The 27,364-nt window shown below is 41.9% G+C and overlaps 1 protein-coding gene across 3 annotated transcripts; it reads right to left on the bottom strand.

Annotated features, from left to right (window-relative positions):
* Positions 1-10,042: 10,042 nt before the first annotated feature.
* C2H3orf33 (chromosome 2 C3orf33 homolog) lies at positions 10,043-27,158 on the bottom strand. Of its 3 annotated transcripts, none has more exons than XM_058550480.1 (5): positions 27,048-27,158; positions 25,807-25,866; positions 19,663-19,810; positions 13,959-14,119; positions 10,043-10,849 (listed from the first exon to the last, which is right to left on the bottom strand). In XM_058550480.1, the coding sequence occupies exons 1-5, from the start codon at positions 27,156-27,158 to the stop codon at positions 10,448-10,450; spliced, it is 882 nt and encodes a 293-aa protein (XP_058406463.1). In that variant the 3' UTR covers positions 10,043-10,447. The 3 variants fall into 3 exon arrangements, with proteins under 3 accessions (XP_058406463.1, XP_058406473.1, XP_058406483.1); XM_058550490.1 differs by lacking the exon at positions 27,048-27,158 and adding an exon at positions 26,060-26,473; XM_058550500.1 differs by having other exon boundaries at positions 10,732-10,844.
* Between the last annotated feature and the right edge of the window lie 206 nt (positions 27,159-27,364).

The following is a 27,364-nucleotide window of genomic DNA, read 5'->3' as shown; positions in this document are numbered from 1 at the left end:
TTGATAGTTTTAATCAGTTTCTTTAACTTGGCGAAGTTTAAAGTTTTTTAATTGTGCAGTATTTCTGAGCTACCCAAAACAAGGCGAACACCCATATAACGCTCTCGCTCCGCCGCCTCTTTTCAAGCAAGCATTACAGACGCAGCTAAAACCCCCTCTCCTGGCCCTGCTCCCTCCCGCACTCCCCAAAGATAACCATTCTGAAGTTGGTGTGAATCATACTCAATCATGGTCTTAAGTGTTTAGGGCATATGTATATATCCATAAATCTTTTAATGTAGCTTTTCCCTCTGAGTCTTTTTTTATACCATTAATCAGAGAAAAATCACTAACTAAAACCAAGAAAATATTGTTGTTACATTTCTAAGTATTTAGAAGCCGGTCAGAAGGATTTCAACCTGCTGGTGGCACTCGGAGGGAATAATAACAAAGGGATTAGACAGTGGGTAGTAAACAGCCTCTAGGTTACAAACCCTTCCATGGTTACCAAACAGTCAATAGGAAAACAATACAAATAATACCCTCTTCCTTCACTGGGTACAAGGGAACTGGAGGAAGCGGGATCTAGGTTAACACCTCTTTGGGCAGATAAAACAAAAGTCCTATCTGGTACCAAATACCTTTTTTGAATGGTCTCTTGGTCACGTAAGCTGTAATCTTTTAGTAAGGATTTACCATTTTCCAAGTGTAAGGGGCTTCTGCAATTCAAGGGTGAAATCAGCCCGGCTGAAAAGTCTGGGGTTGAATCCTCCCTGCTTCTCTATCCAGGGGACCTCCCTCCCTCTGGTGCAGTGAGTTACAGAAAGCCCCTTACAGAAGCCCTTTGACTTAACCTCCTCCCAGCAGTAAAAGGGCTAAGAAAGCATCGATTTTTCTTAAATGCCATTGACTGGTGAAAGACGTCCTTCCCAACCCCCACCCCCCTGTCGCTTGCAGAGTAAGGACTCTCATTAATTATACTGGCACAGGACTGCCTGGCCTCCCTTCTAAATGGCTGCCAGATTTCTACGTATCACCTCTGCCTTGATACAGAATGTGCACTGACACCAGGATCACAGAAAATCCTGTAAAGGGAGGCCGATACACGTAAGATGATTGATGGGCCTTATGGTGGGCCCGCTGTGCTGCATATCATAAGGGGTTTCTTAGAAAACTGCACTAGGAATCTGTGTGTTGGAAGCAGATTTTTCTAGCTGTACAAAAATGGTGCTTTCAGTTGCAAAAATAACCATATATAAGATACCCAAATTTAACCAGCAATAATCTTTAAGTTATATCCATGAAGCAAAAGAGTGAAGGAGATGAATATTATTCCTATTTAATCAATGCGCCAGGAAGTCAAGAGAATGACCAAAGAGCTTAACGATTATCAAGGAGTTATCTCTCTTTTTACCCATTTTTTTTTTTTTTTTTTGCTGAGGACCATTTGCCCTGAGCTAACATCTGTGCCAATCCGCCTCTATTTTGTATGTGGGTTGCTGCCACAGCATGGCTGACAAGTGGTGTAGGTCCACGCCCAGAATCCGAACCACAAACCCGGGCCACCAAAGCGGAGCCTGCAAACTTAGCCACTATGCCACAGAGCAGCCCCTCACCGCATATTTCCTGAGTACTTGCCATGTACTAGACGCTGCTCCAGATGGGATGTCTCCACTGGAGTATAGATAATGCTCCTGGAGTGCAGAGCAGTCACTGTCCTACAGCCCTACTCCCTGTATTGGTCAACACGTTTAGATAAAAATAACAAGACCCCAAATCAAACTAGCTTGAGGAAAAAAACCCATGTACTGACTCCCACCTGAAGATAGGGCAAGGATAGGGCTTCAGGAATGACTGGACCCAGGAATTCAGAACCATCATTTCTCTCTCACACTCATTCTCACTTTGCTCCTACTCCTCTCCCTGATTTCTCCACGTTTTCATCCTAGTCTCTCCTATTACATATGAGCTCCCTCCAGAGGCTGGTGGGGGTGGGGAAAGTATTCCAAGGGACAGCTCCAGGCTTCAATCATCTCAGCTAGTGATCCCAGGGGAAGAGAGGCCTTCTTGCTTTTACCATCTGTAAATAAGATTGTAGGAAAGGATTCTAACTGACCTGGTTCAAGTCATGTGTCCATCCATAGGTCACTTAACGTGGTCAGCAGCAAGTAGAGAACATGTGTGGCCAGTCCCTGATTATATACCCACTCCTTAGCCCGGGACATGGGGTGCAATGAGTGGCAGCCCCCCAGAACTCCATGGAGTCAGGGAGGACTTGTTCCCAAGAGGAAGGGGACTGCTCTCCCCAAATGAGGGTAGAACGGGATTCTGGCAGATAAACAGAGCAGGTGTCCCCTACTGTGCCCCCTCCTGAATCCGCCACCAAAGAAAGACATGAACACCTTTGTACGGATTCATATGTGTATGAGAGAGAGAAAAAATAGTAAGAGAAACTTACTGAGTCCGTCAGGAGGGACTAGGGGGTGGACTAGTGTGTCACCACTCTTTCCTCCCCAGCTGGAGGCATGTGTCCCCATATGTGGCCAGCTGTCATGCTGAGCTGGAGATGAGAGAAAGGAACCTAAGCAGGATGGCTGATCTTGGAAGAGTTGTTTTGTTTTGTGTTTTTTTATCACAAAAATTTTCATACGCACACAAAAGTAGAATAGTATAATGAAATCCTATGTATTGGTCACCCAGTTTCAACAATTATTAATATTTTGGCAATCTTTTATCTATCCAGGAATGTAGGGAATTCACTGAAATACTTAAATTCATATATTAACACATTTTTGTAGTGCTATGATCTTGTTAATGGAAGAAATGCAAAGTAACTGAATTAAATAAGACCAATACATGTGAAGCTCTTAGCAAACTGCCTGGTACAAAGTTAAGCTCAAAATGTCAATTATTTTTACTGTTGTTATTGGCAACCTATTTAAAGCTTTTAAATGCTAACAAAGTCTACACATTAAAATATATTTGGCCTATGGAGGGAAAAAAATTTTAAGCCTAAACTCCTTACCAATAGACAATAACATTTTCAAATCATCCCTTTTTAATGGACTATTCATATTTTTTCTATAACAAGCCTATGTAATTGTTTCCCCTTTTATATGGAAATGTCAAAAATATTACAAGCAAATGCACTTTTCACCTTACAATTCAGGAGAAAACATAGGTTAAATTGTTTGTCAAGCTCAAGAATGAGTTTGGCCTAGAAATCAGAATCCCAAGCTCCAGGCTCTGTATTTCAATACCCTGAAGAATAATTCATCCTGTGATGCTGGATGAAGATAAAACAGTAGAGCTGTGCTGCCCACGTTAAGTTCTTCAATTCAACTAAGACTGTCTTATACCCCAAGTAGACTTCTCAGGAGATTTTTAGTTCCCAGCATAGAATGAATACTTGTTAAAAGGCAGAGAGTATGCTAATTAAAGTGAACTTTTCCTATTTTCCATTTTTTTCCAATTTGTTTCATTGTTTTTTCTCCTGGGGCAGGTGGAATGAGAGGGCGGAGAATGAAGTATTTTAGAGGAAACAATAGTGTCAGAGGACAGGGCCCCTTCTCCCTCTTCCTAAGAGCTTCACAACTCATTGTGTGTGTGCTCTTTCCAGAAAGACCTCCCACAGAGCCAGTATTTGTGACTTGCAAGAGGCCAGAGCCTCTGGGCGGGACAGAACTGTAACTGAAGGACTCTCTTCCACCTAGGAAATATTGAAACTTTGAGATTACATGTTTCCAAATATTTCATATTCCCATTATGAAATATACGGGGTTCCGCCTCCCACACCACCATTAAAAATTCCTGTTGACTCTCATAATATAATTAAAAGAAGAACATATCCTCATAATTTATCCAATTGCAGAGCAGTCACCTAATACAGGTATCATTTTTATAAACATTGAACAGAAGTTTAGGCAAATGAGTGAACTGTATTGGGGAGAGAAAATGAAGAAAGAAACTGGTAATACAGAATGCAAATTCTAATGCTCTGAAAGCTGCAGGGGGAGGGAGGGAGAGGCAATTTACACCACAAAGAAAATTCTTCTATTTCCTTACTATTGGGAATCCTAATGGGGATGAACTCTCTATTACAACAGCTGTTTCTCTTTTTCTGGTGTGGAAGAGTGGCCCTGAGCTAACACCTATGCCAATCTTCTATTTCGCATGTGGGATGCCACCACAGCATGGCTTGATGAGCAGTGTGTAGGTCCGTACCCAAGATCCAAACTCGAAAACCCTGGGCCACCAAAGCAGAGCTGGGGAGCTTAACCACTACACAACTGGCCCCAACATCTGTTTTTTTTAAGCAGAAAACAAATGGTTAGGTTTTTCCACACAAACATGGTAAAAGGAAAAAATGCATTTTAAAAACCGTGTTAGTTTTTGTTTCATTTATTTGCTTACTTAAATTAAATATATATTGAGGGGGCTTGATTTGTCCAAAATAAATATTTTCAAATTTGACAAGTTTACAAAATGTTCAGACCATTTAAGGCAAATTAATCTTCATGGTGTAGGATCATGAGATTTTTTAGGGGAAAATTAGACTGAAAAAATAGGTTCTGGACAAAATGAGAAGGCAGTACTGTGACGTCCACTTTGTTCTTCATTTCATTCCTTTATTAACAAATATTTATAGAGTTCCCAATGAGCAAGAAACTGTGGAGGGAGCAGAAATAATACCAAATTTAATAAGGTATGGTTTGAGGACCCACAATACCTCGGAGGGGAGAAGCGAGAGAGAGATAAGTAACTAGAATGAGACAAGTGCTAAAACAGATATGTGAAGGTGTTGTGGAAGAATAGAAGAGGGCACTAATTACTCCATTCCATTGCTAGTTAAAGTATCTACCAGCTGTGTTTTGATAACCAAAACAGAAAACAGTCCCATTAACAGTAATTTTTTTTTTTTTTAATTGAACCACATCAACAGAAAGGGGCTTCTAGAGCCAGCCCTGATGGCCTAGTGGTTAAAATTTGGCGCTCTCACTGCTCGGTGGCCCGAGTTTGCTTCCTGCTCATGTAACCACACTGCCTGTCTGTCAGTAGCCATGCTGTGGTGGTGGCTCACACAGAAGAACTAGAAGGGCTTACAACTAGGATATACAAACATGCACTGGGGCTTTGGGGAGAAAAAAAAAAGGAAGATTGGCAACAGATGTTAGCTCAGGGCAAATCCTTCCCTGCCAAAAAAAAAGAAGCTCTAAAGCTGTCCAGCCCTCAGAGGGCAGATCCTCCCCAATGCCTACTTTTTTTTGTGTGTGTATGTGTGAGGACGATCAGCCCTGAGCTAACATCCATGCCAATCCTCCTCTTTTTGCTGAGGAAGACCAGCCCCGAGCTAACATCTATTGCCAATCCTCCTCCTTTTTTTTTTCCCCCCCACAAAGCCCCAGTAGATAGTAGTATGCCATAGTTGCACATCTTTCTAGTTGCTGTATGTGGGATGCGGTCTCAGCATGGCTGGACAAGCGGTACGTCGGTGCGCGCCCGGGATCCAAACCCAGGCGGCCAGTAGCGGAGCACGCGCACTTAACCGCTAAGCCATGGGGCTGGCCCCTCCAATGCCTGCTTTTGAAGAGACCATGGAGGATAAGGGCAATCTTCCAGAGAGCAGAACTGGGGCCCCCAGGTTGACTGAAAAGAAATTCACCCACTGCCAGGACTAGGAGTCATCACCATCCCTGTCCAGCAGGATGAGACATATGCTATGAAGCATCAACATCCTGTTTTCCCTCCCTGTTATATGTTAGGTGCATTGACACTTGGTCTTAGGCGTCCAGATTGTGAGGAACTACCTCTGGACCTGACCAAAAGGAATTCTTATCACTCAGAGACCCCAGACTAGGGCATGGACCCCACCTTCTTTCCTGAAGAATCCCGAATCCTAGAACTGTCAGTATCTCAATCCACTTCCACTTCATCACCGTTCGCAAAACTTCAAAATACTGGCTAATCAATGGCATCTTCTCCTGCTTTCCATCATTGATACAATTTTCTTCTATTTTAATATTTGTTTGATATTTTGAGGTAATTTGAATGAAAGTTGAATGAGTTCAATAACCATCTCGAAATAGAAGTATAGTTGGTTCATTTTTAAGCATTTTTACTATTTTACTTTTAAATTTCTATTCTTAACATTTTAATTTTTAATCTTGGGTTTTTTATTTTCTTCAGTCTTTGCATAAATTTGCATTACTTTCTCCCTGTCATTTGCCTTCATTGAAATAGCTGCCTTGGTAATGGCATTAGAGAAGCTCCAAACCACTGATGGGGTTCAGGACATCCTACCCCAAAATATGGCACACGAGCATATTGAGTATTTTAAGCTGAAGGAGTTTGAGGAAATGGCAGAAGCACAAAGGTCTCTCTGACCTCCTTCTTCCTTGGCCCCTCTCTCCTGAAACAGGTCATAAAATCCTCACATGTAGCCCTCCCTACAGTTGGAGGAAAGGAGCATCCTTATCTGCAAAGACAAAGGGACGCCAAGAATAATCCAGACAAACAGGACTTGCTCACTTTACCCCAGTTGACTACAATTGACACACACTCCTTAACCCATCATATTCCTCCACGACTGCACTCACTCTTCCTCAAACCTGGCGTAAAATGCTCAGGTCTGTTTCTTTGCGTTTTTGTTTCTTTTGGAATGCTCTTGGGTTCACATAAAACTTATATTAAATAAACTTGTATGCTTTCCTCCTGTTAATCTGTCTCTGTCAGTTTAATTTTCAGAACCAACCAGGGATCCCAAGAGGGTCAAGGAAAACTTTTCCTCCCCTTCAGCACAAAGAAGAGCTGGGAAAACATCTCCACCCTAGCTAACCTGCAGCAGCTGCTGCCCCATAGTATATCTGCCATCCCTTTTAACGGTGGCTTAAGTAAGGATTCTGTCGGTGCCTTGAAATTCTGAAATGCTGCTGTTACTTGGCTTCTCGAACCATGTCGCCTCTTTATAAAAAGCCACTTTTTTTCTATTTGCATAGGATTTTTTTTATTGAGGTAATACTGGTTTATAGCAGTATATAAATTCCACGTGCACATCATTATATTTCAGTTTCGGTGTAGACTACATCATGTTCACCTGTCTATGGGGCAGCAACCACCCCTTCCCTCTCCTGTTCACATGGGGAGGAGAAGGTTTGACATTAGCACTTCATTCCCCTTTCTGCAAACTGTGGGTGCCATGTCCTGTTTCCGCTAAGTTGGGAAATAGTGATTATCTCTTTTCTGACATTTGCTAAGCTACTGGACCTGCCAGCACCTTGTTTTCCTGAGACAAGGAGAAAGAAGCACGATAAAAAGAGGGAAGCAAGAGAGAGGAAGTGCCTGGTGGATACCAATCATATACCCATCGCTTAGTTTAAGAACACGTGAGTTTCCTGTAAATTGAACTGACACCATGAAAAGTGGCAGGACTGAGCAGAGTTGCTAATACATCCCCCCCCCCACAACCATGAGTGGAGTGGTGAAGCGAGTCACCTTCCACAAGCAAACTCATGTGTCCCTGCCATCCCCGACAGTGGGGACCCAGCAGTAAAAGGCTGTGGACTAGACTGCCTTGGCAGTTAAGCAGGTGGGGAGAGAAAGAGGTAAGACTGTCAAGCAAGAAGACTATGATAGGGACCCCCTAGAGAGCCCTCATGGAACAATAACCCTGACCAAATTGTTGGAGAACAGCCGGTATTTGGACACCTGCTTCATGGGTGGAACCAACACAAACATCAACACAACAGAAAGCAAAATGTGAGGAGATCTTGCTTGTCTGTTTTCCCTCTCTGGGTGTTGCTGGAATACGCTTTTAGCTGCCAAATAATGACAGTGCTGGATCATATGTATAGCATAGTTTTTCACTCTTCTCCCACGTTTTATTCACCATTAATTATGATAAAGCTGGTGTTGCTGCCAACATTTCAGACATAAGTATGATTGGAAAATGAAAAATAAATAAAACCCAAAAAAGGAAATGTGGATCTAAGACAAAGTAGACTGAAAAGGGCCATAAAAATCTAATCCTTTAGAAATACAGTAAGAATTAAATTCCTTTGATAGAAATACATTTAAAAAGTAAACAGGCTTAGGGAGCCTGCCTGGTGGTGTAGTGGTTAAGTCCGTGTGCTCTGCTTCGGCGGCCCGGGGTTCGCAGGTTCAGATCCCCGGCATAGACCTATGCACCGCTCATCAAGCCATGCTGTGGCAGGCATCCCACATAGAAAATAGGCAAAGATTGGCACAGATGTTAGCTCAGGGCTAATCTTCCTCACCAAAAAAAAAAAAAAAAGTCAACAGGTTTGATACCCAAGATACTGCAAGGCAAGAAGACCAGGGGAAAAGGTGGTCATGGACCCTGTTGAAGACAAGAGACCAAGAAGTAGTAAATCCTCTATTTGAGAAAGGCAAATAACCTGGGCTTTGGTCAAAAATTCAGCCCAAAAGGAGATTTTCCACTTTTTCAGATGGCCCCATTATGACCATCTCCAGTGACAAAGATCTAGCCTCTCCAATGATCTACTTCACCTTGCCCTTAGAACATCAAACAAGCTGGTCTGCAATAGAGACCAGAGATAAAAGCCAGGAAAGCAGATGTTGTTGGCCCAGAAGAAAGCTGCTGGCCAATGGGATTTCTCCTAACCTTCAAGTGGGTGTTACACACTGCCACTACCTAAGTGGAGAACAGAATACTCAGCGTGAGGACTGCACATGACAGGAGTCCCATTGATCTATTTTTCTTCTTGCCCACCTTGTCCATAAAATCAGGGTTCCTTACTTCATCACGAAGGGAAAGGTTAGACTGGGCCATCTAGTCCACAGAAAGACGTGTACCAGCCTCACCTTCACACAGCTTAACTGGAAAGACAACAGCGCACTAGCTGAGCTGGTAGAGGTCATCAGAACTAATGACAATGATAGCTACAATGAGATCTGACATCACTGGGAGGCAAACTGGAAAAGAAAATGGCTCAAGAGCTTGCCACAAAACCAGTTTAAATGAACTGTTAACTTCTCTGTAAATAAAAATAAAACATCCCCTCAAAATAAAACATTGAGGCATTAGACCCAGGGAATAAAAATTAGAATGTAACTTCCTATCCTACCCCAAAGGAGATGAAATAAAATCACACAAAAAAAGAATCTTTGGAAGATTCTGGACCTCATTAAAAATTAATGTTGTTTAATTAGAAAATGTTGGGAAATCCACTGTTATGTTTTAACCAGGAGTCAGGCAGCAGCAGTAAACTTCTCATTCTGCATTATTGATTGTAACAGGAGTCAACTATTTGGACCAGATGACACGTCTGACTTTTGTCAGTATCACAAATCATTAAGAAAAACTTCTGTAGACACTATGGATGTTAGTGGATTATTGCTGGAGTTGTAAAAGAAACTTGTACTATCAGGATGATTTTAGCAGCAAGTACATATATGTGTATGTCAAATCCGTACTATCAGGATGATTTTAGCAGCAAGTACATATATGTGTATGTCAAATCCTCAAACCAACTCAAACTGGCTTTAAAAATAAAGAAATTTAGGGGCTGGCCCAGTGGCATAGTGGTTAAGTTCACACGCTCTGCTTTGGCTGCCTGGGGTTTGTGAGTTCAAATCCCTGGTGTGAACATATGCACTGCTCATCAAGCCATGCTGTGGCAGCATCCCATATACAAAATGGAGGAAGATGGGCACAGATGTTAGCTAATCTTCCTCAGCAAAAAAAAAAAAAAAGAAAAAAGAAAAAAGAAATTTACTATCTCACAAAGAGAAATTGGGAGGCAAGACAGTTCAAGGATTGGCTACTTTAGGGGCTCAACAATGTCATAAGGCACCCTATTCTTTCTATCCTCTGTGCTGCCAACCTCGGTACACTGCTTCTTGTCCTCATAATCATCCTCATGATCTTGTCCTCAAGGCTATGTCCCTCATCCATCTAACAACAGGTAGAAATTACCATTATTTATTACTAGGAATGGTCTAAGTGAGCCTCTCCTGCAGCACTGCCCCAAATGCACAAGCAGTCAGAAAGCAGTTGGAGAAAAGAGGAGCCTTAGACATGAGGTATAAGCAGTTCCTTTATTATAAATCATCAAAGTTGATAAAACTGGAAAAATAAACAAATACTCTCTTTAAACAAAAATTAAATACGGCTGCCCAAAATAACTATAACACAATGGCCAATAGTTAAGCTCTCTCTTCAAATATTAGCACTGTGTGTATACATCCTTCAACCTGGTAACTTTTTATAGAGTGTTTCATTTTTCCTAAAAGTATATTACATTAATCACAATTTGTTTAAATTATTCTGATATTACATCCATAACAATCATCTCCTAAATATTTAAATACCATTAGCAGATAACTTTGATCATTTGGGAAAATTTCCATTTCAACTCAATGAAAAATATCCATATATTTACATATTTCACTCCTCAGAGTGTGTCACCTCCAGATCTCTTGGAATGTTTTACTCTTTTCTACGAAAGTGTATGCGACTCATAAGTTCTCTGAACTTCAGTATTAAGGAGTAGTTTTTCATGTTGTCTTTCCATGCTTCATAAGTCCTTCTAAATTTGTCATAATAACTCTCTTTTTTCAAGTTGAAATCTGATCCAATTTTTTTTAAATTACTGTCTTTTTTCCATATTTCTCTCCAGGAGCCTTTGAATTTTTCCAAATAACTTTCTTTTTCAGATTCTTCCTTCCATATTCCTTCTCCTTTTTTTAAGGCTGTTAATTCAGCTTTAAGTAAGTTTCTGTGAATTGTCCAATAGATTTTAGAATCATAATTTAGCCCTTGAACAAGAACAGTTTTGCCAAGGCCTCTTCTCAAAATTTCTTCATTCAGACTCACAGTAAGATATCTACCCTTGAATAAAAAATAACACAAACCAATTATTTAAGAAAATTGCTAGTATATCCATGACATCTATTCACTTTAAAATCAATCATTCAGCAGCTTTAGTCCTCCAGAGAAAAGCCAAAAATATAAAGCAAAAGGGTCCCCAAGAGCTTAAAACAGCTAATGCTAAATCCAAGAATTTCATTACTGGAAGAGATCCTTGCTCAAAGTCAATTGTCTCTTTTATAACATATAGTTCTCCACAGGCTCATTGGTCTCCTAACCCAAAGAGGCATAGAAGCATAAAGTACAAAAAGTGTTTTTTGGTTTGCTATTGTTTGGAGGGGGAACGGAGCACACAAAACAGGCAAAATGACAGGAGGCCACAGCAAAAGCAACTAAAAAAACTAAAAAGTAGACAAATGCAAAATGAACTGAATCATCACTGAACTGTTAAATTAGGTTGAGAATTCCAATGTTTAGGAAGACACTGGCATGTAAATAATGTAAATACATTTTTAAAAGATTTCCCACAAAATAATTAACATAAAAGTACTTCTGGCCCTTGAATCTTCATCCTTCAGGAAATTTCATTCATGGAATATCTCACTCCCTAATGAAACGGATAAATGGGATTTTTTTCCCATTAATTTACAGCATAAAGGGGATCCTGCTTAGCTATTTCTATAGTCCTTGTGATATTTTAACCTAATAAGATTAACTTTAACAGGGCCGGCTCCGTGGCTTAGCGGTTAAGTGCTCACGCTCTGCTGCTGGCGGCCTGGGTCTGGATCCCGGGCACGCACCGATGCACCGCTTCTCCGGCCATGCTGGGGCCGCGTCCCACATGCAGCAACTAGAAGGATGTGCAACTATGACATACAACTATCTACTGGGGCTTTGGGGGGAAATAATAAATAAATAAAAATCTTTAAAAAAAAAGATTAACAAAGTTTTAATAATTTAATAGCTTCATTAGACAAGTAATTTACAGTTCAGTTCTAAAAATGCAAAAACTTTAGGTTTAAAGTAGGAGACATTTTCTAGCACTATTGAAAGGAACAAAGTAACCTTCGGTGCCTTTAACTGCAGTAACTTTTGGTACATGATGATAAGAGGTAAAGAAATATAGTTTTCAAAGGTTTATCATATTTTTCTCAATCTTAAATTTTAGGAGCTCATTCCCTTAAACCAAACTCAGGGGCCGGCCCCATGGCTTAGCGGTTAAGTGAGGGCGCTCCGCTACTGGCGGCCCGGGTTCGGATCCCAGGCGTGCACCAACGCACCACTTCTCCGGCCATGCTGAGGCCGCGTCCCACGTACAGCAACTAGAAGGATGTGCAACTATGACATACAACTATCTACTGGGGCTTTGGGGAAAAAAAGGAGGGGGATTGGCAATAGATGTTAGCTCAGAGCCAGTCTTCCTCAGCAAAAAGAGGAGGATTAGGATGGATGTTAGCTCAGGGCTGATCTTCCTCACAAAAAAAATAAATAAATAAAATAAATTTAAAAAAACTGTTTCAAAATCAGAATAATTAAAATTCAACCTCACATATTGGTAAAATTTAACAGATGTAAATTACCACAATATGCATATAGTATAGTTTGGTCACCTTCTAGAAAACAATATGAGGTAAAGTATTTCAAGTGAAGTGTGGGCTCAGGAGCCAGGAGGAGCTGGGCATGAATACAGGCTCTTCTACTGTGTTACCCTGAGTCCCGCCTGGAAACAGGAATAAAAACAATGACTCCATAGGGTGGTTTTGAGGATAAATAAAACATGCTTCGCAACTTAAAAGAGAAGATAATATTTTTGTAAGGCCTTTGGTATCTTTTATATAATTCTGTACCATCAATTTACTTTTTAACGTAAGACGTTTCAACCAATCAGTGTTGGATAATTCTTATGTTGAAAGAACTGACTATGATCTGGACATGCAAAAATTAATGGATTTCATTAGGCTATTAATAATTCAAAAAGCTTTTTTTTTTTTTGTGAGAAAGATCAGCCCTGAGCTAACATCCATGCCAATCCTCCTCTTTTTGCTGAGGAAGACCAGCTCTGCGCTAACATCTATTGCCAATCCTCCTCCTTTTTTCCTCTAAAGCCCCAGTAGATAGTTGTATGTCATAGTTGCGCATCCTTCTAGTTGCTGTATGTGGGATGCCACCCCAGCATGGCTGGAGAAGCGGTGTGTTGGTGCGTGCCCGGGATCCGAACCCTGGCCACCAGTAGCAGAGCGCGTGCACTTAATCACTAAGCCACGGGGCTGGCCCCCTCAAAAAGCTTTTAAGAATTAAAATGGTTACAATTCTAACCACTTTAATGTGAAGTTATTTTTTTCTTCAGATTATTCTTGTTTGTTATTTAATAAGGAACTTTAAGAAAAACTACTCTTAATCCTGTCATAATATTTCAACTATTTCATTTTTCCGTATTTTTTTTCAGTAATTGCCCACCAAAACAAATTTGGAATAAAGCATATCCAACGACTCAGGACAGTGACACGGCAACACTGCTGAAGCTCTGCGCGTTCCCAGGTACACAAAGGCTATGTAAAGGTAAGAAAACTCTGAGACAACGTCTTCAGATGACCCACTACTGATCATAAATAGTATTTAAACATGCTCAACTTAAATATGCCCAATAGTACCAAATATGCTCAATGCTTGTAGAGTTCAAAGACTTACACGTTAAGACATACCTATCTATGAGGTATTAGACCAGATTGAGCAATATTTACCTTCAGAAAATACCCTTACTCTTTGCAGTTTCCACTTGACAAGCTTCACTCAACAATTGGTTTCTCATAACAAGTGTGGTATAATATACTTATGCATAAATAAATGTATAAAGATACTCCTTAAATTAGCAATCTCCAGTCACTGATAATTTGAAGTTTTTTTCATTTTTCATTTTCTACTTTTTCTATAATAAACACATATAACTAAAATTTTATAACAAAATTTATATGTGGAACACCTACTCTCTCTACATAATATCACTGAGTAGCAGTTTAAAAAGACAAAAAAAAATTCAGTCTCATTATATATTCAAGGTTCTAATTAATGACATGTTTATGTATAAATAACAAGAATAAAATATTGCTCATTCTTTCTTCACATTACTTACCTTATTCACCAAAAGGTAGCAAAAGAGTGCTGAATTCTCCTTTCCAAGAAGTTGGAACCATAGAAGTTGGGAAGGTTTTAGCTCTTTCTGTAACCACACCTTCCCAGTTTCAGTGAGTTCTACTCCGGCCAGCTTAACCAGCAAAACACCACACGGCTCTTCTACAAAGGTCATGTAGGAAAGAGTTTAGCTTTAACATCATGCTGCAAAAGCAAATCCAAAATTAGCCCCCAAAAAACAACCGAATATATTTATAAACACCCAGACTCTCTAGATGTAGGTCCATTTATTTCTAGATTTAAGTTTTCTTTTAAAACAAGTATACACATGGAATAATTTCAAAAACTCATTTCAATAAGCTCCAGAATAAGATGTAGAGTTTAACCAATTTACCTTTTTTTTTAAACCTTCCAGATTTATTTCTGTGTATATATACACATAAAGCTATAGATATGTTACCGCACAAAGGGCAAAATCTGCCCGCAGCGAGACAAAAGCCAATCGTCAAGATGGTGGAAAAGAAAGGGCAGTTTATTACAGCTTACTAACAAGGGGGAAGATGGCCAACTAATGTCAGAAAGAACCATCTTAAGGGGGCACAGGGCCAGCCCCGTGGCTTAGCGGTTAAGTGCGCACGCTCCGCTGCTGACAGCCCGGGTTCGGATCCCGGGCGCGGACCGACGCACTGCTTCTCCAGCCATGCTGAGGCCGCATTCCACATACAGCAACTAGAAGGATGTGCAGCTATGACATACAACTATCTACTGGGGCTTTGGTGGGAAAATAAATAAATAAATAAAATCTTAAAAAAGGGGGGGGCACAAAATCTTACAGCAGTTATATACGCCACTGAGTTATAGGAGAGGGGGTTAGGAATGTTGACCCTTGGGTGTTACAGACTGGTGTTACAGCCACACCAGATCTTTCAGTTTTCACTGATGATGGCTATCAGCATACACTCTCTGTTCAGGGGTCATCACATTCCTAAGGAACTCAAAAGAACAAAGGTATCATCTTATCGAGGCTGGAAGGTACATGCACAGCAGGGGTTGTAAAACCTACAGAGCAGTCAGATCTCCTGAAGGGTGCATATGCAGCTGGGTTAGTTTGTCAGAGGTCATTCAAAGCTACAAGAGGGTTTTTCTTTTCTACAGTATGTCTTCCCTTATGTCAACCTTGTCTTGAGTTGGTATCAGATATGTAGTTCAATAATATGGGCTTTTATTACCAACAGTAGTGTATAAACTGCTCTTTCACTTAACTTATTGAGGCTTTCTTCCCATCTCAATGAATCTTGATTTACATCAACATTATTTTTTTATACGTTTTGTGAAACACTTCCAGACAGAATTTTATCAATTTATATTTAAAGTAACATAGTATTAAGAAGGTTTGTTTACCCAAACTCCTGATAAAATATTAACCAATTTAACTTTAATAACAGGATTTTATTTCAGAATAAGTTTATAACTTTCCAAAAGGGATAATGGCTGACAAAAAAATATTAATGTCTCTTTTTAAAAAGGAATTATACATTTAACATACACTGAACTCTTATATAAGTAGTTGAAAGTATGTAGTTAACTTCATCTAGCTGCTAGGAAAAAAATAATACTTGATTTCAAGAAGATATCCTAGGCCCCTGATACAATATTATTTGATAACAGAAAAACAACTTCTTTAGGACATGGGTTTCTCGAAACCTGTCCTAGAATTTCAGTTAGAGAAGTATCTAAAGATGTAAGTAGGAAGATTACACCCTTAGCAAAAACCTGTGATACAGTAAATACACAAATTAGATCAGGGAAAAACATATAATAAAGATCAAATGAATTCAAATTGTTGGTACATAATGAGCTAAGGGAAACCTGAAGATTCTGAGGGTTCTCTTCAATCCTTTAACCTTGCCATCAACACCAACTGTTTTCCAATAAAAGCTTTGAGACCAAGGCTTTGGAGACCAAAAACACGAATCTAATTCAACACTATAAACCTTAAGTATTAATGTCTTAATTCTTCACTCTATAAAAGGTCACCAGATTCCTTTAAAATTAGCATTCCCCATTGAGTATTTAAAGTATGAAGTGGTCAATAAAAATATAAAAACAAATCTTCCGGAACAAATCTAAATAAGCTTAAATTATACATAAAATATTTTCACCTAAGCAGTAGACCTTGTTTCTGTGATATGAATCCCTCCATCTTCCCAGCCCTTCAACAAATCTTTTATGCACACACACACAAAAAAAAGCCCAGTTCATACTGGATGGGATAACACAGACACAGATCCCCTCATAACCTGTTGGCATGAGGTTGAGGTTATGAGGGGATAGCAACATGGGTTCCAGAGGAGTCGCCCAAAAGCATTCTGCGAAAAGGGTAGGACTTGAGTTTTGCAGAACAAACAGAGATGCATCGGAGGAGCTGGGAGTGAGCACGTCAAGTTAGAGGAAGACCATGCAGACCTGAGAGGAATTCTGAAGTAAACCACCTCTAAGGAGGTTGTTATATTTCTGCTCCATCAGATGGGTAGGCAACTTCATGACTAAATATTGTTAAGGTTTTTAGAAAAATAGTACATGAGACAAGACAACTGATGTGTACCCTAGATTTACATAATATTCTAAGTGGATTCATGACAAGTGACGACTTCATAAGACAGGGGCATCACATATGTCAAAAACATTATTTTTTACCATCAGGGATAGAAGAAGCTTTGAATAATTTCCTCACTACACTGCAGGTTTTGTGACTTCCATAGGCTCATATCCATTTTGTTTGCCGCTATATACTGAGACTGTAAGAAGAGCAGACATTCAGTAAACATCTATTGAAGAAATGAAGTGTTCTAAAAGTTTCACTTCATCAAATTTTTAAGCTGTGTGTGTGTGTGCGCCTCCTCATCATACACACCTCTGATAAGATCATGGAAGGGACGTATGTCACACAGGTCATAAGGAAGGAGGCTTGTTTGACAGTAGTGGAAACCATAGAACAGAACTGGAAACAGAACACAGGTCCCCACAGCAACACATGTTCTAATAGGCCACGCAGCCTCTACTCTGATGTAGAGTTATCCAAACCAAACCTTTTTGGTTACAATGGCCTCAATTTCGGGGGCCTGGATCTTAGCCCTCCTAAGAACAAAATCAAAGTCCATTTCTATCCTATAAGCCAGGTAGTAAAAACAGTGAAAGGAACGAAAGGAGCTTTCAATTAATAGCTATTTTTAAATGAACAAGATTATGCTCTAGTATCTTATTATATCACTCAAAATGGTGCTGGATTTTAAATGAACAAGATTATGCTCTAGTATCTTATTATATCACTCAAAATGGTGCTGGATAGCAACTTTCTAGTTCTACAACCATTTTACAGGCAAACAGGTTTAACTAATGTAAGTGCAAAATGATCTCTTTCGCAGGAGCAATTTATGTCAGTCACAAAAAAAGTATTAATACTATCATCACATTTGTAGTGGTTAACATCTGTTAAGAAATGTAACACATGCATCCATTTAACTTTTGCATTTCTAAACATGGAATTTCTGGTAGCAGAAATCTGTTTTCTAGCCTTGATCTCATGAGTTATTAGGTACATGGCTACACACATGCCATTTCACCTCTATAGAAAAGATTAAAATAAGTAGGGGAGAAAAGTCAGGTAGGAATTAAGGCTTCCTGAGGCTCCTCTCAGCTCTAACATTTTGATTCTATGTACCAAGTAGATAAACACATTTTTATTGGATGTGAAACCCATTAATAACAACACGCATATATGGCAATTACAGTGCTGTGTGCTGGTCGACTTCTGGGGGCAGATCTGCATTGAGTCTCACCCTCAGAGCTGTGCAGTGTACTCTACTGTTTAGATAGGAGAGTTTAATTACGACAACTGAGACGCTAGAGGACTGGTGAAGTGAAAACCCTGGTTAGAGCTGAAATGGCCAACAAATAAACATCCTAAGGAACCTCTCTTCAGGGAACAGCAGTCATTCAAACTGTGTATGTTCTGTTTGACATGTTAAACACTGAATCATGTCAGGTATGTTTGGGGGAAAAAAATATCATTCTTACTCCTTTACAGTCATATCTCACTGAACAGAGTGATATTCATTCATCTGAGGGTAAAAAAATAAGAACTCTTTTCTTTACAAAATTAAAATACTATTAAGAAAATCTTTAAATATAACTAAATTCATTCATTCAACGAATTTTACTAAGTCTCTATTGGCTAACAATTATTTTTCTAGGAACTGTGAATAATGAGATAGATAGGAAAAGGTCCCTGCCCACCAGGGCTCACAGTTTAGTGGGAGGATAGAAACCTAAATACATAATTATAGGAAAATATGTATAAGTACTATAATTGCCGTGTGTATAAACTGCTGTGGGGCATAGTAGAGAGGGGCTAATTCTGCTTGGGAGTTAGGGAAAGCTTTACAGAAGAGCTGACATTTGAGCTGGATACTAGAGAATCAACCAGAGTTCAACAGAAGCCAAGGCCTCTGGGCACGAATGGCGCCGAGGGGCAGGTGCCGCGGGGCAGGAGAAGACGTGTGAGCAGCAGGAAGGTCTGTGCAGCCGGGTAGGACAGGAAGCAGGGAGAAACAGGAATCGTAGCAGGAAAGAGCTGGCCTCTGCCCAGCTGGCCAATCTCCTATGTGCCTCTTGCCCCTTTCTTCTGTGTGCCCTAGCCTTATCAGAAGAGCCAAGCTCGATCTCACACATGTTCTTCCAAGCTGCCCCCCTCACTAAGCAGCAACTTCTCAGTGACCTTCTCTGACCACTATAGACATGCAGGTCCCCCTTCATACGACCTCCATAATTCTCACCCCAGCACTCCGCTCTTTGTCTTCATAGCTCTTAGGATAATTTTTGTTTTGTTTACTGCCCATCTTCCCCTAGACTATAAGCTCCAGGAGAAAGTGGTCTTGCTTGTTTCACTCTGCACCATACGGCTGGTACAGGACAAGGGCATAGGTGCTCCATGTTTGCTGAATGAATGCTGGCATGCCTGAATGAAATATCAAGTGGCTGAATAAAAAAAGCAGGGAAGGGGCTGGCCCGGTGGCGCAAGCGGTTAAGTGCGCTCGCTCTGCTGCGGCGGCCCAGGGTTCACCGGTTCAGATCCCGGGTGCGCACCGAGGCACCGCTTGTTAAGCCATGCTGTGGTGGCATCCCATATAAAGTAGAGGAAGATGAGCACAGATGTTAGCCCAGGGCCAGTCTTCCTCAGCAAAAAAGAGGAGGATTGGCATCGGACATTAGCTCAGGGCTGGTCTTCCTCACAAAAAAAAAAAAAGCAGGAAAGGAAGTAAAGGAAATCCAGAGCCAATTAAATAGGTTCCTTGTACATAAGGCCAAGAGTTCAGACCTTCTCTCACAGACAGTGAAGAGTAATTAAAAATCAAAATGACATTTTTTTTGCTATTTTATAAATAATTTCTTTTTTTTTTTTGCTGAGGAAGATTTGCCCTGGGATAACATCTGTTGCCAGTCTTCCTCTATTTTGCATGTGGGTCACTGCCACAGCATGGCTGCCAAGGAGTGGCATAGGTCTATGCCTGGGAACCGAACCCAGGCTGCTAAAGCGGAGTGTGCCGAACTTAACCACTAGGCCACAGGACCAGCCCCATAAATAACTTCTAATAAAGGAACACTAAAATAGCTATTTAATTTTATTATTCTTGCACGTTACTTACTTCTCCATGACGATATAATAGGTAAAGTAATGGGAATATGTTCGATTTCTAAACCATTCTCAGTTATTCGGCGTAATCGTCCACGTAGTTTAACATTCCTTCTTATAAATTCCACTGGAATTTCTGAAGAACTTGTAAATTTTGACGTCTGTTGATTTACAAGGAGAAAAACATGACATTTTATTATATTTTCCTATTAAAATTAAGTATGTCAAATTGTTATCTAAACATTTAACAAGAAAACATAATCACTGAAAAATTTTAATTTGGTTCTTATTAATATTTTAATATGATTTAATCAAAAGTGTTTTTAGCAACCTTATTTAGAAATCTTTAGTCACTATTTTACTATTTCAAGCTACTACATATAGAACATCAAACAGATTCCTAACTTCTAAAAACCTCACATTCTCAAAATATGACACAATTCATCAAAAAGCAGGGAGTATCTATCCGTGCCCGGCACCACACAAATCTGGTTAAACAGTCACTATCCTGTTCTATAGACAGACAGTCCATTCATGCAGGTGCTGCTAGGAAACCTAAACAACTGAGTCAAATTAAATTAGAAATCTTAATCAACAAGATTTTCTTTCCTATTTTGTATCCCACAGGAGAAAAAGGTCAACATTAGGAATTTACTTAAATACCTACCACTTAGGTAATGCCCTGGGGTTAGTCAACATTTTATACCTATGTCTTCCATATTAACAATACTATAGGACAAGCTTCATTCATAATCATGGCTAGGTAAGAGCTGCACATACACAGAAAGATAAATTAGCACCCAACTTCCTAAGACAGTAAAGTTGAACTAAACACAAACTTTAAAAAAAAATTTTCCACACAAGAAAAATATTGTAGCAGACAAATCCTGAAGGTGAAACGTTCAATGGGATAAACGACTTGGTTGCTCTAACAAATCAGTGGCTTGAGGGAAAAAAAGGAGGGGCAGGGGAGGGGAGAAGGAATGGATTGTTATAAAATAAATGAGACTTAAGAGATTATAAAATAAATGAGACTTAAGAGATAGAACAAACAAATCAATATATGTACCATTTCAATCCTGATTTGAACAGATCTTCTATTAAAAAGAGACATCATTGAGACAATAAAATACAAAATATATTATATTTTAATATATACTGGGTATTAGATGATACTTGGAGATTACTAATTATATCAGGTGTGATAACATTATCAGGTGTGATAACATTATAGGACAAACTGACATTATAAGCCTCTTGATGCAATACAAGAGGAAGTTTACAGCATTACCTACTTGTTTACACTACATCTAACCAGGAAACACACAAATCCAGATCGTGGGATAAGACAATAGGACTCTTCAAAATGACAGTGTCATGAAAGACAAAAATTAAAATTAAAGATGAGGTGAGGGTAATATGCTAGATTAAAGAAGACTAAAGACACGTGACAACTAAACCAATGTGTGATGCTTGACTGAATCTTAGATTGGAAAAAAAACAGCTACAAAGGATATTTTGAGAAAATAAATCTGAACATGAACTGTATTTTAGATATTACTACAAAAATGTTAAATTTCTTAGCTGTGATGATATTAATGTGGTTATGTAGGAAAATATCCCTATTCTTAGGAAGTAGACTATGAAGTATTTATAGGACGAGTTTCATGATGTCTGCAACTGGCTTTCAAACGGTTTCATAGAGAGAGGGAGGAAGCACAAAACGTGCCAAAACAACTGATCTAGATGAAAAGTAAGTGAGTGTTACAAGATTTTTTTGAAGAAAACGTTGGGGGGGGGGGCACGGAGATTCTGGATCTGTTGTCAGCATTCATTCAAGAATGCGAAATATGCAGAATGTAAACAAAAAGGAGAAATTCTAAATCAAACCATGAAGACTGAGTCACCTGACAAAAGTTGTTTATGAGCAGTTTGTAGGAAAAACAGAGAAATGTGGGCTAAATGTCCACATAGATGGCTCCCATTATGGTTTTGTGTCATCACTAAGGTGGCGCTGATGAATTTATCAGTGTCAATGGAGGGGCACTCTAGGAGGAAGCCATGGGGCTCTGACCTGGATCCTCTCCAGTTTAATATGATCACAAATGACCTGAAGGGGCCGGCCCCGTGGCTTAGTGGTTAAGTGCGCGCGCTCTGCTGCTGGCGGCCCGGGTTCGGATCCCAGGCGCGCACCGACACACTGCTTCTCTGGCCATGCTGAGGCCGCGTCCCACATACAGCAACTAGAAGGATGTGCAGCTATGACATACAACTGTCTACTGGGGCTTTGGGGGGAAATAAATAAATAAATAAAATCTTAAAAACAAAACAAAACAAAACAAATGACCTGAAGGACAGTGTAAGGCTCAAACACAGCACGGTCTGATGCTTGGGAGAGTATGAATAATGAAAGTCAGAGTTATTATTTAAAAAGATCTTGACAACTAGAACGACAGGCTAAAATGTAAAAGTCTGCCCCTGTACTCCCCAAAACTAATGAAGGATAGAAGACAATAAACTAATAATAGCATATATAAAAAGATTTAGAGGTTTTAGTTAATTGTGAACTCAAGATGAGTGAAAGAGTGACAAGCCTACCAAAAAAAAAGTGCAAACTCCCTCTCCCCTCCGCTCCCCTGCTCCCCCACTACCCCACAAGGCAACATTATTAGGAGCAGGATACAGAACAAGAGAGGTGAGGGAGAGACTGCTCTACATCAGGCCCTAAGTGGAATAGATTGTGCTGTTCTGGGTATCACATTTCAAAAAAGACTTCAACAAACTGGAACAAAGCCAGAAGAGAAGAAAAAAGATGGTAAAGAGCCTGGAAACCACATCACATGAGAAAAGTATTTTGCATAGGGAAGGCAAGTCCTAGAAGGAGTAAAGAGGGCCATTAAAGATGTCTTCAATTCCTAAAAGTCTATCCCTTTTAATTCTGAGGTGTTTTTATCAAAGGGTATACATAAAAAGACACAGCACTGCCCTGATGTTTCAATTTTCAGAAATTATTAAGGAGCTAGGGGAGGAAACTGAAATAGAACCCAATGTTCCTACTCTCAAGGAGCTCACAGTCTGTGTGAAGAACCTAGAAAGGCAGATCCCACTGCATCTTCCTCTCCAGATCAGTAATCCCTCCACAGCACAAAGCTCAGTGCTGCTTTTCTGACACGGCAGGCACTGTCTGGAAGATGAACAATGCACATAAAACCAGAATACAGCTATAGACTGTATTCCTGTAAACACAGGAATAGGTTTAAGATAAAGTGTAAGTGCTAAGGGGTCAAAAGTGGAAAGGACAGACATCTTTAAAGGAAGTGAATCCTGAGCTTGTGATCAACAGCCTGCTCTCTAGAAGAGGCAGAAAGATAACGCCACTAACAAGAATGCTGCCCCTAAGCTTCATGTCTTTAGGACATGAAGGACATGTCCTAAAGACAAACAGACAAAGGCTGGAAGCATCGTGGTGAAGAGAAAATAATAAAGGCTTTAAATTCAGGAAGATGTAATTTGAAATCCTGTTCTGCCACGTACTAGCTGATCTTATGAAAATTATTTCACTTCTTTGAGCATCCATCTCTTCATCTATAAAAATTAGGTATAAGAATACCTATATCACAGGATTATTATAAGTATTCAATGAAATTATGTATTTAAAGTGTTTGGCAGAGCACCAAACTCAATAATCTTTTTTATTTTCTAAATATGAAATTTGGAATTGTCTACCAGTAATTGAAAGAATATAAGAGCTTAATAAACTCTCAGAGGGAGGAAGAAGGGGAGAAAAACAGCAATACAAAAAGAAAGCTGAGGAGGAGCGATTAAGGCAGGCCCTTGGTTGGTTAATGCAACACCCATTCCCAAGCCCCTTCTCCCTTGCCAGCATGCACGATAAGGGAGGGAAAAGCTAAAAGGCTGCTTTCCCAGCCTTCTTTCCAGCTAGAGATGGCCATGTGACAATAGGATGTAAGCAAAAGTCTACTGAGGCTTCTAGGAAAATTTTTGCTTTCTTGCTAAAAGGAAAAATGTGGCTGGCATCTTCCTTTTCCCTCTCCTCCTGCCTTGAACATGGATATGCTGTTCGGAGCTACAGCAGCCATTCCATGCCATGAAGAAAGGCCAAGAGAACGATACTGATCTGAACTATGTCACTGAGCCAGGGAAGCAACGCCAGCAGCCTCTTACTAAAAAATAAGCTGTTTACTAGGTTAAGCCGCCACTGGTTGGGGTTTCTCTCACTTGTAGCCAATCTCCTCCAACAGTTACTTATCCCGTACTGTTCCAATGTTCTTTTTCTTACCTCCTTAGCTTGCTCTTCTCAACACTGGTTAGTCACTATTATCAAAAACCATAAAATCTAACAAAAAAAGGCACCAGAACTAAAGTCTAAAATTAATAACTTCATAACATACTAATATCAACTTGTATAGATCAATAACCAATTTGCATAAATCAATAATATACCTAATACTGTGTAAGCAGGATTGGGATATGAAAGCCAATGAGAATAAAAGTGAAAATAATAAACAGTAACTCACTCTGGTTTTAATATTACCAAAGTGAAGTATTGAACTATATATGAAAACAACAAAGAGCTTAAATTGATCCATAATTAATTCATGAATTTTTTAAGGGCTAACAAGAGAAATGATCCCTCAGCATTATTTTTACCTAAACTCTTAATCAAATCATTTAATATTTTGGCAATTTTGAAACCTTCAAAATACAACTGCCCTGGAACATATAGATTATAAGATAAAGAAAAAAAGTAGAATGAAAACTAAATTTTCAAAAGTTTCATTCTAAATATATATATATATACACACACGAGCTAAAAATGAACTTACAAAATCATGCAGGTGTTACAAGAAACAGCCTATTAGATATAAGATTAAAACGAGTTCAAGGCATTTAGAAAAAAAAAGAGGATAAATGTTCTGACTTCGGAGTCGGGGGAAAAAGGCAACAGTTGGAAAGATGTAGAATAGCAGAGTGAGGCTACGTAGCCAACGATAACATGAAACAACAGACAGATAATAAATGTAGGAAATGAATATACACAGAAGCAATAAAGCCATGCCAGATTGTAACATGACTCTAAAATTACATCCTACGGCAAGAATCAGTTACCTGAAAAAATACCTGTAAACCATGAATTATCAAATGGATTTCCACAACGTCTATTAGTAAAACATTATTGAGAGCCAACCCTGATGGCCTAGTGATTCAAGTTTGGTGCTCTCACTGACGTGGCCGCTGGGGTTCCGTGCCTGGTTGCCCCACCACCTGTCAGTTGCCATGCTGTGGCAGGGCTCACACGGAAGAACTAGAAGGAGTTACAACTAGAATACACAACTATGTACTGGGGCTTTAGTGGGGGAGAAGAAAAAAAAATTATTCAAAGGGGGGAAAAAACCCATGCCAACTGAAAACAAATTACTATTATTTTTTTCTATGTGTGAGGAAGATCAGCCCTGTGCTAACATCTGCCAGGCCTTTTTTTTTTTTTTTTTTTTTGCTGAGGAAGACTGGCCCTGGGCTAACATGCGTGCCCACCTTCCTCTACTTTGTATGGGGCACCCTCACAGCATGGCTTGATAAGCAGTGCATCCTCATTCCGCGCTCGGATCCACACCTGCGAACCCGGCCTAGAACCCCAGCCACCTAAGGGGAGCACCCGCACTTAACGCCTACGCCACCAGGCCGGCCCCTCACTATTCTTTTTTCACATTGTACATCTTGCTTCATTCATCAAACAACAGATCTTACAGATGGTTGGAAATCAGGGACAGCATAAAGTGTTCAGTGCTAAGGAACATAATTCAACCGTGATCTACATCTAAAACGACTACCGAAAACAGTTTTGAGCTATTCCACAACGTCTGAAACACAAACTTGTGATCATACCATTCTGGCAAACTCAACCCTTTTCAGATTCCTTTTTGAGCATGAAGAAAAGCGACTGGAAACGCAGACTGTACTATCACCTCCCTTAAACCCTGTGGACGTGTTCCTTTCGAACCCAGATCTTACAACAGGCTGCTGTGCTAACACACCGCTTACGAGTTTCCAGCGTAAACAACCAAACGAGACACCGCGTAGGGTGAACACCGCGCGACGCGATGTTTACACCTGACGCGTCTCCCGCGTCTCTTACCAGGCGCACGCTTCTGAGAAGTACCACCACCCCGGCCACGGCCATCACGGTGCCGACGCTCTTCAGAAAAAGAGGTAACGGTTAACGCTCAGTAACATCGTTCACAACAGAGAAAGAACTCGTTACAGGGAAGAAGGACGCAGTCCCCGGTTTCCGACGGTCCAAATAAGCCCTTCACCTGAAGGCCCGTTTCCTCCCAACGACTCCCCTCGCCGCCCACCCCGCTCCCCCTTTACCAGACGCGCCCGCGCACCGGAACCCACGGCGGGAACGCCAGCGCTCCGCAGGACACGCCGTCACCAGAGCCCTCAGAAGCGCGCGGGGCGGGCGTGGCGAGCCGTCGGGGGCTCGGCGACGTCTGCCACGGAAGTGGACCCAGAGACGTTCGCTTTACAGACAGCGGCGCCCGCGCGAGCGCCAGGCTCCCGCGCCTCCCTCGCAGACACGACCCGGCGCGGCAGGCGGCGAGCGCACCGGCCCGCCCAGCCCCGCTCTCCCCGGCCCGCCGCCCCAGGCCGCGCCCCGACTTCTCCACGTGGGCCCGCAGCCCGTGCGCTCCGCTCCCGCGCAGCAGACCCGGGCGCGGCCCAGGGCCACGTCTACACCCGCGTCCCGGTCTCCGAGTCTCCGGACAGTCGGTCACCCCGCTCCTCGTCTGCGCCCGCCGCGCCCACCCCGGCCCAGCGCCGCGACTCCTTCTCGCAGCCGTGGCTGCAGCCCGCCTCAGACCGTCCCCCCCCCCCCCCGAGCCCGCCCGCCTCAGACCGTCCCACACCCCGGACCGCCCCCCCCCCCCCCGGGACCGCTCGCCACAGACTGTCCCCCACCCCGGACCGCCCGCCTCAGACCGTCCCCCACCCCGGACCGTCCGCCCCCCCCAGAGACCGCCCACCTCAGCCTGTCCCCTCCCCCAGGACCGCCCGCCCCCCCAAGACCGCCCACCTCAGCCTGTCCGCTCCCCCAGGACCGCCTGCCCCCCCAAGACCGCCCGCCTCAGCCTGTCCGCTCCCCCAGGACCGCCTGCCCCCCCAAGACCGCCCGCCTCAGCCTGTCCGCTCCCCCAGGACCGCCTGCCCCCCCAAGACCGCCCGCCTCAGCCTGTCCCCTCCCCCCGGACCGTCCACCACCGGGTCCGAGCCTCACTCTCCCCCCAGGGACACCTGCGCCCTCCCGGCCCGCCCCCCGCCCGCTCGCTCCCGGCGCCCAGCTCTCCCCAGTGCCCGGCCGGCGGGCGGCCGTACCCGGACCAGGCGCAGGTGGTCGTCCGCCCACTGCGAGACGCGTGCCACCGCGTTGGGCGCCGCTCCGGCCCTGCCGGGCGCTGAGGAGGAGGCCGCGGGCCGCGCCGCCATCTTCCCGGCCTCCTGCGCGCGCCGGCGCCGCGCTGCCCGCCTGCTGCTCCCGGCGGACGACGGCAGGGGGCGCTGCTAGGGTGAGGGGCTGCTCGGACAGACGACGGCAGGGGGCGCAACTGTGGGGGGGAGGGTCTCCTCGGACGGCCGACGCCAGGGGGCGCAACTGTCGGGGGGGCTCCTCGGACGGACGACGGCAGGGGCCC

The sequence above is a fragment of the Diceros bicornis genome, chromosome 2, assembly GCF_020826845.1.
Source record: "Diceros bicornis minor isolate mBicDic1 chromosome 2, mDicBic1.mat.cur, whole genome shotgun sequence".
Lineage (NCBI taxonomy): Eukaryota > Metazoa > Chordata > Mammalia > Perissodactyla > Rhinocerotidae > Diceros > Diceros bicornis.
This window is presented reverse-complemented; position numbering and strand designations above follow the sequence as displayed.